Source organism: Tympanuchus pallidicinctus, unplaced genomic scaffold (genome assembly GCF_026119805.1).
Source record: "Tympanuchus pallidicinctus isolate F22 unplaced genomic scaffold, pur_lepc_1.0 scaffold22, whole genome shotgun sequence".
Classification (NCBI taxonomy): domain Eukaryota; kingdom Metazoa; phylum Chordata; class Aves; order Galliformes; family Phasianidae; genus Tympanuchus; species Tympanuchus pallidicinctus.
In genome coordinates, this window is record NW_026294739.1 from 1,127,371 (window position 1) to 1,139,691 (window position 12,321).

At 45.8% G+C, this 12,321-nt stretch overlaps 2 protein-coding genes across 4 annotated transcripts in view; both read left to right on the forward strand.

Moving 5' to 3' along the window:
* Nucleotides 1-12,257, forward strand: part of ARHGEF4 (Rho guanine nucleotide exchange factor 4) — a 93,969-nt gene extending 81,712 nt beyond the window's left edge. The window contains 6 exon segments of the mRNA XM_052685574.1: nt 689-818; nt 1,993-2,124; nt 2,963-3,206; nt 4,363-4,440; nt 5,567-5,664; nt 5,667-12,257. Coding sequence (XP_052541534.1) covers nt 689-818; nt 1,993-2,124; nt 2,963-3,206; nt 4,363-4,440; nt 5,567-5,664; nt 5,667-5,759 — 775 coding nt within the window. The 3' untranslated portion in view covers nt 5,760-12,257.
* The window catches only part of PLEKHB2 (pleckstrin homology domain containing B2), a 418,604-nt gene that overhangs the window by 357,685 nt on the left and 48,598 nt on the right, over nt 1-12,321 (forward strand). The window lies entirely within an intron of this gene.

Consider the following 12,321-nt stretch of genomic DNA (forward strand, 5'->3'; position numbering starts at 1 on the left):
CAGAAGCCCACAAACCCAGAGCTCCATTTCAGGGTGAAGGCATTGCTTTTGTCTCAATTAATTGTGCAAGAAAAATAATAAGCCACAGAATAAAGCATGGAAAACTATATTAAAGAGAGTGTTGCTAACGGCCCACTGTGACAACTTATTTAATTTCAACACCTGATTAAATCAGCACTGCTATTTCTCAACTGCTTTATGTGTAAGTTATTACATCTATAAGCATGCTGTCCTGATGTTGATCTCGTAAGATACAGCTCCTTAATGCAGCACCTGGATGTCTGAAAATTGCATTAAGCTGTGCTGTGCAGAGCAGCTCCTTCCAGGGCGGTGTATGGGGAGTGCATTGGCTTCTGCCCCATCCTCCCAAACACTCCAACAGCCCCCATTTGAAATCAAGCCAAATCTGAACTGTCTTGTCTGTATGTGACAGAATCAATCCTTATATGAAAGCAATAGTGTTATGAATCTGTTGTATCATGATGGGTAACAAGCAAAGCCTTGCAGGTCGATTCATCCACAAGTGTTTACAGCTCTGCAGCTGAATGTCGTTACTCGCATCCTGCCCATCCACACACTGGTCCTGAATTTGTAACAACTGTATAAATCTGCGTGTCCAAAGCAGCATGCTTCTGAAAAGCTGCCTGCAGCAAGGCATCCTTCTCACACACGCTCTGCCCTACCCTAGGGATTTTAAAGACGTTGAAGCTGCCTTAAATGCCATGAAGAACGTTGCTCGGCTCATCAACGAGAGAAAGCGGCGACTGGAGAACATCGACAAAATTGCTCAGTGGCAAAGCTCCATAGAAGACTGGGAGGTAAGGCAGACTTACTTTTCCTAGGAACTGAATGCATTGCGTTCATTTCCCTCCTGTAAGAGCTCTGTGAGGATTTCGCTCAGTTCTGCTACTCTGTGAATTGCTTTTCTGATGTTTTATTGTTTCAAAGCTGTCATCTTTCAGTACAAATGAAAAGGTCTACCATATAACCCATCTAGACCAGCCACCTTCTCCCTGACCCCTGGGATTCTTTGTTTCCCCATTTTCCTTCTGAAATAAAATTAGAGGGTGGTCTGACAAAATTGTGTTTTTCTCTTTTTCTCACCCATTTTGCTGAGGTCAAAATGGTCAGTGTGGACAGAATCAACCCTTAGTGCTTAATAAGGCACATTATTCTTCAGAAGATGGAAGAATAAAATGCCTGTAGGCTCAACATGAAAATGATTTAAAAGAAAAAAAAAATAATAATCACAGAATCACAGCACAGCCTGGGTTGCAAAGGAGCACAGCGCTCATCCAGTTCCAACCCCTGCTGTGTGCAGGTCACCAACCAGCAGCCCAGGCTGCCCAGAGCCACATCCAGCCTGGCCTTGAATGCCTGCAGGGATGGGGCATCCACAGCCTCCTTGGGCAACCTGTGCCAGTGCCTCACCACCCCGTGTGTGGAAAAACTTCCCAACCCCAAGAGACCCCAATCTTCTCATTTTTTTGAAGCCTATATTCAATAAAACCAGCCCTTCTCTATCCGAAATGTCAGGCTAAATTATCAGCTATCTTCTTATGTGGTTTCTTTAATGCCAGCGATGGATCAGCTGCTTGGGGCTTTTCCCTTGCAAAGGAGAGTTTTCATTTAACATAGTATTGCTCTAATCGTACAGCATCACAGAACCATAGGGGTTGGAAGGGACCTCTGGAGCTCCCATAAGTCCAACGCCCTGCTAAAACAGCTTCCCTAGGGCAGGTTGTGCCAGAAAGCAAGTCAAATTCAGTTTCCATTCACTGGGTACCAAGAGTACAGCAACTGTCTTGATATAAAAAGGCCTTTTCTCCAGCACAGCGGCCCCTTCTCGCTCCTGGAAAAGTGTTTCACTAGCAGAGTTTTAGGCTGCATGACCACACTGACATTGCCCTGTGAGATTACAGGCTTATGTCTCCTCCCTTGTTTCGGGATGGCACAGGCCAGTCACCAGGCTCTTCTTTGTGCTGCTCTCAGGGTGAAGATGTTCTCGTTAGAAGCTCAGAACTCATCTATTCCGGAGAATTAACCAAAGTCTCCCACCCTCAAGCCAAGAGCCAACAGAGGATGTTCTTCCTCTTTGATCACCAGCTTGTCTGCTGCAAGAAGGTAACCTGAGTAGTCAAATACAAATACTATTACAATGCTGAACATTTGAGTCCACTTCCCCTGTCCGTTTCCAGTTGTTCTCTATCTGAATCCATAATACTTAATTCTGCTTGCATCGTGTGTGCTTCTTGCACAGATTGATGTGCATTCAGTGTGGCTTTTCCTCTGGTGCCCCAGAGCCAGGTGCACCTGAGCAGAGCAATACACTAACTGCTGGCCAAGTCCTTATAGAGGAGACAGAAGCACTGCCTCGCTGTTGTTCACACACAGTGCAGGTGTGTATCTGTTGAAATATTGTTGTTGAAATATTGTTTGGTCAAGCAAAGGTAAGGTATCTTCCACTGGAATTTCAGAACTGAACATGCCATTTTTTTCCATACTGTGTGGCAAGCAGGTAGTTTCTGGTAACTCAGGAATCATTTTATCGCTGCTGTTGACACTTTTCATGCTCTAAACACATTTAATGGGCAATGTGAAAAATAAAAACTAATTAGGATTTCTTTTTTGCTGACATGGAAAGCAGCATGCAAATACTGCTTTTTATAGCAGCTTAATGGGGATTTGAGACCAGATCCAGAGTGCTTGAATGTAGCTGATGGCACCCCAAAAGTGGAGATGCCAGCCTGTTATCCTGACCCCACCAACAGAAGAAATCAAATGATTCCAGTCAATGCAAACAGTAGGAGCTTAGCACTCCTCAGTTCCAGAGATTCAAATCTTACAGCATTATAGTGCCCAACAAAAAGATTGAGTATTCCAGCATCTCAAAGAAAATGTGTGCTTATGGCATGGAGAGGTCAAGAAACACAAATCTGTATAATTGTGTGATCTCTTACAGGACCTTCTGCGCCGGGACATCTTGTATTATAAAAGTCGGATCAACATGGATGACATGGAAATCCTGGACATAGAAGATGGAAAGGACAAGGACTTCAGCATCAGTGTGAAAAATGCATTTAAATTACACTGCCGCGACACTGAGGAGGTCCACTTATTCTGTGCAAAAAAGCCTGAGCAGAAACAGCGCTGGCTGAAGGCCTTTGAGAATGAAAGGAGACAGGTTCAGCTCGACCAGGAGACAGGTACAAAAAGCAGAGCTGTGATTCAGTGGGGGCGATGTGTTTTTTTGAATGCTGACCATTGCACAGGAGTTAGGGGGCCGTGGGGGTGTAATCCATGCTCTGGCCTGCTGACTGTAACATGCTGAATGAATGTATGCAGTTGAATGAGGTACAAACCACAGTGCTCACAGACACTGCAGTACGCTGTCCTCACAGAGCTCAGTGTCTTTAATGAGTTGAGGTAGGACTGGCAAAATACTCAATGCAGTCACACAGAACCTCGATTATTTTGTGGTATAGCATGTGAGCTTGTGTTGTGGTTTCACCCAGCAGGCAGCTGAGCACCACACAACCCTTTGCACACTGCTCCCCTTGCCAGGGGGATGGGGGGGAGAACAGGGGAGAAAAAAAAGTAAAATTCTGGGGTTGAAATAAAACTGTTCACTAAGAGAGGGAGAAGGAGGAGGATAGTAGTTATGGCTATGTGTGTGTGTGTAATATGAATGTATGTAACAAGTGATGCACAAGTTGTTCCCCAACAGTGGAAGAGAGAGAGAGAGAGAGTGCGAGAGAGAGATGAACCCCATTCAAAATCCCTTCCACACATTGCCATGTGTTACAGAATAGCCCTGTGGCCAGGTTAAGGCAGCTGTCCTCACTCAGTTCCTTCCCAGCTCCTTAGATCCTTTGCTGAGAACAGCCTTGGCTCTGTACAACACTGCTTAGCAGCAGCTGTGAACATTGATGTGTTATCAATGCTGTTTCTCTCACAGAACCAAAGCAGCATCATACCAGGCACTGAAGAAAACCAGTTCTATCCCAGCTGAAAGCGAGACAGCTTGACATAGCAGCATCTGCACAGAATACATTCAGTCAGAGGTGCAAGAGGATTTTCAAGTTTTTGTCCAATTAGTGCTTAGTTCAGACATGGAATCTAATGAGATCTGAGCTGCAACTGCTCTGACCTGGTTCTGTCAGGCAGCAGGGAGGGGTGCAGGCAGGCAGGGAGCCTTGCAGCACAGGTAAGGGGAGCTGTGCACCTCTGGGAGGAATTTTGACTCGTGACCTCCCACCTCAGACACATTCCAACCTGTTTTTCTTACTGCCTCTGCAAGCATGCTCCCCTGAGGTACAACGTGATGAGCTGCTGCTGACAGCCCTTCTTTTTATCTTCAAGGTTTTTCAATCACAGAGATGCAGAAGAAGCAAGCAATGCTAAATGCCAGCAAGCAGCACCACACTGGGAAGCCAAAGGGTGAGTCACTCCTGAGCACAGAAATGCTGCTAGCTCTGGTGATGGCATTTCTGTTTTACACTGCTGCTGTTTAATATATGTCTTTTGAAGGCTTTGCCTCTTTTTTTTTTTTTTTTTTTAATATATATTTTAAAGACTTAAGGTAGTGACTACTTGCTGCTGTGTTACAGTGCTTGGGTTTGGGTTCTCATGGTCACAGAGTTGTGAAACAGGTAGGGAGCAAATTGAAGCAGTCACTCTCAGCTTGCAGATCTACAGAAAACTGAAATCATTCTCATCCAAGAATGAAGAACTGTAAACAAGGCATCTTATATTTACCAGCACAATCCATCAAGGAGACTGAAGGCCATACACTGATGAATATTTAGCATCAGAGAACTGCTTGATATATAATCAGATCACTCTGCAATCTCTCCACAATTGTTTTCAGAATTGTCCTGCCATTTAATTTTCCATATTGCAAATCACTCTTGCTCTTTCTAGTAAGTTCCAAACATTCCATCATTCCTACCAGCACCATCCCTTCAGCTGTCTTCAAAGGAATATTGTCTCCAGACAGGACTCCACAGTCTTGTCTCTACCAAGTCCTGGTGGCCATGAGCCTCTATTAGATCCAGTTGGTTACCTCTCTTGCTGTGGCTGCTACAGCTCTCTTCTACTGAGTTCAAACTAAGAGTTCATAGCATTACCTGGGGACCAGTGTCAGAAAGAAGCACTTCATCCAGTACCCAGAACAAGTCTGTTTTTTTGTTTCTTTTCTGAACTGTAAGGACAGTGCTCGGATGTGGCTCTTCAGGTTCAATAGAGCAATTCTGCCTGCTAAAACTCCACTGCTGTGGATTTCCCCATGCTTTTACCAGTGCAGGATGTCATAAAGAAGTAAAGGCACTTGAGTATGCTCATCAGTTTGTCACTAGCAATGAGCTACCGCTGTTTAGCTGCCCCTTATTGTTGACAGAACATCTGTCAGCTACGCTTGGCATTTCTGAGACTTCCGTAACACCAACATCGCTGAAATTGAGAGCAATGCTGAGGCAAATCAAATTCACTGTCCCGCAGCTTTAATGGGTATGGGGAGGGATTGTGTGCTCAACTCACGTGCTTTGCTGTCTCCTTGCTGTCACAGCTGTCACCAGGCCATACTATGACTTCCTGATGCGACAGAAGCATCCCACCCTGCCTACCACGCTCCCACAGCAGCAGGTCTTCATGCTGGCAGAGCCCAAGCGCAAACCCTCGAACTTCTGGCAGAACATCAGCAGGCTGACACCCTTCCGGAAATGAGGACAGCCCCGCGTTTGTGCCTGAACCCCTTCTGAGAAAGCACTTTATCCACCAGTCCTAGGAGGTGGAGCCCAGGTTCTTCCAATCCTTTGTTTACAGAGGATGGCACGTGTGCTCCTGCCTTCTCTATTTATCTTGCAGACCAACTGACCCCCTGGCTCTGAGGTGAGAGGCTGCATGCGTGCTCGCACACGTGTGCATCTGTGCTAGGTCCCAGCGAGCCAGCCTTGCACAGCACTCAAAAGACAGACTTCCAGGAAGAGATGAGAATGGAGCCTGATCTGTTTCATCTGAAAAGGTTTTGCCTGTCAGCTGTACTTTGAATCATTCCATTCTGCTGTGAACACCGCTGCTGTCTGGCAGCTGCTCAGCCTACCAGCTCTGCCCCCCGCTGACATGCTCAGAACAACAGCTCAGTGTTGCTGACATTGTATGTTTTGCAGGGAGGAGCAAAACCCTTCCGTTCTCTGTTTCCCACCTTTCACCTCAAGGACACGATCCTTCTCCACCCTTCTAACTAACTCAGTTAGCCTCTGCTGGCACTCAGACGAGACAACAGTGAGTATTGCACTGTGACCCTTTTCTTCCCTTTAATTCAGCAACACTGATGAACAATATAGTTTGTTAAACGGTGCCAACCAACCTGCAGCATGAGTAACGTTCAGGAATCGCTCTAGTGGGTTCGTTACATAAGTTAGAGAAAAATGTGCCTAAATTGATACTGTACTCAACTCCTTAGATTCTCTTCTATCATTCTGCCATATTTCCTGGCCAATGAAAATGCTCATTGTTTGTAATGTGTTTATTTATGGTATAAACCAGAACTGTGCATTTTGTAAGTCTGTAATTGTTCTTGTCAGTTGTTAACTCAATGCCTGTTTTGTCTGTTTTATTTTTATTTTTTAAATAACAAAAGATCAATATTTGCAAACCGCTCCCAGAAGTCAGAGTCTGCAGTTCAATGGCAAAAGAAAGACTGAAACCACAACTGTTATGCAAACTTCCACAGACTCAAATTATTAGAGGGTTTTGATACCTTTACAAACAGACATCCTAAAGCTACTTACAACTGGCCAAGTTTTGGCACTGAAAGCCTCACTTTAGGTACCCAAGTTTCAAATGGTGGCCAAGAGAAACTCATCTGTACCTTGGTTAGCAAAAAGAAAGATTTGCCTTACCTTAGTGAGCGTTAGAAGCCATACTGACCTAATTCCCTAGCTTAGAGACATCTTGTGACAGCAGAAAGTAGGCACTCCTTTGTTCCAACATGATGCTACTGTAAATGAGCACTAACTGCCTGCTGAGCTCCCAGGTCTGGTGTTTGATGCTGTAGCTTACTGAAGTTTGGTCATCCAGGGACATCTGAATTTAGTAGCATGTACAAAGTCATTCTTGCACTATATCTTCTCCCCAGACCAGGGGCTACATTTAATTTCATAAAGAAACTTGTAAAAGTGACTCTGTCTGTGTCTGACGTGTCTTATCCATGTAAAATTGTTTTTCTTCAAAACCATTGTTCCTCTCGTAACCTAGAATGTGCTGCTCAGCAGCAGAACCATGCTAGAAGGCCTCAGTGAAGCCAACCACAGAGGGCAGGCAGGTGGAAGTGAGACGTAGTACAAGAGATGCACCCTCCCATCACTCAGAACATGGATTAAGGTTAGCAAGTCAGCAGCACCTAACTCCCAGCCTCCTTCTAGTTAAAAATGACAAGGAAACATCAGTAAAACCTTAGGTGATAAGTAAGCTTACTCTGAGTAATATGGAATTAGAGAGGATCAGCAAGCTGAAGGTTGGCCGAGAACACAACTGCTCCTTATGGGCCCTGCCCACCTGCAGTCTGCTGTCACTGCTTCCAGGAAAACACACAACTCCACGCTCTTCTGCAAGGCAGAACCAGATGCAACATCCCCACCTGATGCAGTGCTTCAGAGAGTGGTGATAAGAAACCACATGAAAAAACCCTTCCACTCTCAAAGCTGCCTGCCTGTGAAGGTGCAGTGCTCTCCCTCCCCCTCCACATCTCTCCAAGCAGCAGGAAAACAGGGTTTACCAAGCAAGACACATTCTTGAGCTGCTTTCTGCCTGCCTTGCAGTAACTTGAACCAGTATAATCATTTGCAGATCTGTTCTGGCATTGCCAAAAATGCATCTGTGGTGGCACGCAGCAGTCAGGAAACCAAGGCACTGGGGCATTTACAGGAATGGCCTTTAAACACTGCATAACCAAGCACAGTTCAGTGAACACAAACGGGGGGAAAAAACAGGAAAATCTGCACTGCTAACCTCACAGTGCTCAGCACCTTCCCCTCTCAGCAGCTCCTGCTCCTTCAGCCTGCACACCTTGTGCCCCCTCTCTGTGCTCTCCATGGCCTGGAGCATCCTGCAGTCAGAGCACAGAAGCAGCAGTTGGGCTGGGCTGCCTGAAATAAGAAACAAAAGTCTTGATCGCTGGAAGGAAAGAGGTTTCAGGACTTTGGGGGTGCGTGGTGGGAGGAATCTGACTCTGTAAGAAGGCACTGCAGTAAAGCTCCGCTGTTTCCTCCTCCGCAAATAGCAAAATTTGAAGTGCCAGGCCCATGCCCTGTATGCCCTGAGTCACCTCCTGGGCTGAACTGCTGTCAGCAGCCATGGGAATGTGGCCACAACCCCAGCTGCAGCTGCACCATTGCCCGGTGTGAGCACAGCACCATTTCTCATTCACCCTTTGCACGTGCACACTTGTTTTTCTGAGGAACAGGCCACCATTACCGGGCTTGCACGAGTGAGTTTCATCCTCCGAAGTGCTGAGCACAGAAACATTCCTGTTGGACTTCACAGTACCCAGAATGCTGAATGATTACCTTCAGTGCACTGCACCCACCACGACAGGGTCAGCTTTGCAGAAAGCATGCATAAATAACAGAAGGCAATCGTTAACTTTTGTGTTTACCCTGAATGTCTGCACCTCTCCTTTCCTCTTCCATGTCTGTTTTGATTGGCCAGGAAGAAAAATGCATTGGCACGGGATCGATCCATTTTCTGAGGTTAGGGGCTCTGTACTCAAGGGAGGGGGAGGAATGCTGGGTTAAGGCAGCCTGACCCAGGCCAGAAGGGGCTTTGGGAGTCGATGTGGTGCAATCCCAACACCACGTCCTGGAATAAGCCTCAGTGGCACACTGCTTCAGGTTGCTCACAGCCAAGGCTGCTGCGAGCGCTCAAGGACGAAGGTTCTCCAAAAACTCTGGGTCCCAGTTGAGCAAAGGACCAGCCATACTCTGAAAAAAGTTACTGCACCCATTTGAGGGCCTATTTGCACCTTCTGATACCTGTTTTTAATGTGTATTTTGTACTACACGGCACTTTTAAGTCTACACTGAAGTCACTCCAGTACAAATTCCCATCTATTCTACTGAATGAAATGGGGTGAGAACAGCACAAACTACACAGCACCCAATGCTCTGCAGGTTCTTGGTGCACTAAAAGACATCCCCACACCAACACACAGCTAAGAGCTGGCTACTGGCACCTCTGTAGCAATACTTAGTACATACGCATCAAATCACTGGAGTTGCCAGATTACTTGCCACCTTTTCCAGAACTTGTTTCATATCTCATCTCACCGGTGCACACAGAAAATTTATATAGAGAGACTTTATAGAAATATTTGTAAGTGCCAAAACAGACTTCTCCAGCCAAACATCATCCCAGTGAAAGAAAAGTTATTTATTTACAGCAGAGAGAAATTCGTTCTCCCTGAGACTGCCTATCAGTAATATTCTTAATACAGTGGCTTCAGTTGGGATCCTGCTCTTATAAGGAAAAATTGGAGAGAGGATCTGATTCCCTATGCAAGACTGAAATCAGGTACAAAATTTGATCACACAGAAAGAGTGGCAAGCTTGTAACATAGCAGGTGGAGTTACAGCACTAATTAACAGGTAAGAATCCAACTCGCTTTGCTCAGCTTAACCACACCCCCACATCTGCACACCCATCTGTGCCTCTGCACGGGATTTCATCAAGGAATGACCTCCTTTTTTCCTATCCAGTACCAACTTCACCAACACCTGTTATTTCCTGAGTGAACCGCGTATCCAATCTCGTGTTAGCTCCACTGATTTCAGATGGTCATGCACTCAAGTCATCTCATCTCCTAAATTCTTACTGAATCAATGGTCAAGTGTACACGTGCTATAAAGATGTGCTAAACAAAGTAACCGATACTGCACTTCCCTGCTCATCTTTCACCTGGATTTTCGATGGAGGCATTCAGCCTTGTACTGTCAAGCAAAATTGTCAGAGAGAATGCATGCAAAGGACGCAAGCTTTACGAGCTTTCTGTGTGTGCACGCTAGGTGGTGACCTCGTAGACCTTCCCAAACTCATCATAAAGGGGTTTTCTGACATATGAGCAACAGGTTAAGTGACAAGCTTCAAGCTTTCTGAGCATACCAGGCAGAACTGTCTCAGATTCACCAGAGAAGTCCACCTGAAGCATGACCAAGCAGAGAGACAAAACTGCAATACTCACCTCCCCTCCTTTGGAGACGAACCCTCTGCATGACCAGAAACATACATTTCCATGCAAAAAACAAACAAACAAACAAAAACTCATAAAAACAAAACCCAAACCAAACCAAAATGAAAAATCCAAAGTTCCTGCACTGAGTCTGAACAGCAACCACTCCACTCGAGCCAGGGGCTGTTGGGTTGTCCTGGTTGTTTCTGGCTGTGTCTGCCCTCTTCCCTCCTGTAGTTAAGTGCATGGGAAAAATCTTGTGAAAAGCAGTTGTGTTTCCCAATGAGCAAAGCCTGGGCAGACTCCACTCAGGCAATGCATGGGTTTATGTGAACCAGTCACAAGAATGGCTTGCTGAAGCTGCCACTCCAACCAAGAGTGGCTGCTAATAACTCAGTTTCTACCTTTTAAAGAAAAAAAGAATCTCTATTTTGTGTTATCGGTCTGGAATTATGGAGTTGGACACTGGAAAAAAGAATGCTTCCAGTTATGATAGCATCAAAAGCAGTACAAGTCTTTTTTTTTTTAACATTTAAATCAGGTTCAAAGACATCCGTTCCCATAGAGCCAATCACTTCCCAGAAGCAACATTTAAGATCTAGGATTCTATAATCTTTAAGATCTTTACCTGAAATGCTGTGGGGTGCAGGGAGGTGAAAGCCCTTCTTTTATCTGGCCTCATCCATGGCCTCGCTGTGAACAACCCCAGCTGTCTGGGCACTGCCTGCATCTGGGTGGCTGAGCTTCCTAAATCTCTCAGCAAGCCAGGCCTCCATGGCAGTCATCTGTGAGTAAGGGGCATCCAAGGCAATCCTGGATTCAGACTGAAAACACTGCATCTCTTTGGATGCCTGGAGACAGAAATGAGCTTTTCTTAAGTTCCTTCATCTTTTGCAGTACAGAAAAAGAATAACATTGTCAGCATCTGTGAGGTGCTACAGCTGACAGCAAATCCCACTTCTGATGTTACTCTTATTGCTACAACTGTCTTCAAACCTCACCATCTGCCTACAAATGAGGATTGTGGGTTGACAGTACCTTGTCGCAGCGAATACAGGACAGCATCAAGTCCAAAGGCTGTAAGAATGAAATGAAGCTCTTCTGGCTTCATTCAACTGCTAGAGTCTCACCTGCACCTACAGTGACTCCAGCTTTCTGCCTGAGCCAGCAGGACCTGACACACAGCAGCTGGTCTGAGATCTCAGCCACAACATCTGATACAAACAGAAGGTCCCCATCTCCAATGCTCCTGCTTACGTAAGGCCGTAGTGTCAAGTTTTCAGGTAAGTAATGGGTTAAAAAGTGAGAACTCTGGTAACGGACAGAAGTGGAAAAAATTGATGTGTTTTCAGTTGATTTGAACCTACTGAAGGTGCAGTTTTGTTCATTTAATACTGCGGGGCAGGGAATCAGTGTTGGAAGCAGTGCAGACAGATCAATGCAGCTCCTTTCAGAACTCAGCCAGCATAAGACCACAGCCAAAAACATGGCCTGGCAGAAACCAGAACGCATCCCCACGTCTCTGCTGAGTGCCCAGAGATGGGGGAGGTGGGAGGACGACCTCCTGCGTGCTCAGGAACAGCAGCAGCGTGGGCTTCACTTGCCTTTACATTCACAGCTGCCTATTTTGGGCTCGGGAATGCCCAAAGGGTTCTTCTTGGCCATACAGCAATCACAGCTTCCCCTGCCTTGGGATTAGCACTGCACACCGTATTCCATTTCTCACCACGGCTCCCACGTTTCCTTCACAAGCTACATTACTGAAATCCCATGGCTTTGGCAATGCTGGTAACTATTAGCAAGTAGAGGCTGCTTGTTCCTTCTGCCTAACTGCCACTTTCCTCCCTGCAACTACTCCACCCTGGTGTGCATGGTGAGCTTCTCTTTTGCACAACTTTGCTACCAAAGCAGCTCTGTTTCACAGCCTGTGCAAATAAGATACCCACATACTGACCCCAGACTTGTATACCTTTGTGTGTGACTGTTTACATATATATCTGTGAGTTGGGAAATAAACAAGTTATCAACTCTACTCCTGCCTGATTCTGTCATCTTCCCATAGCACACTGCAGACACAACATCTGCCTTTATACCCA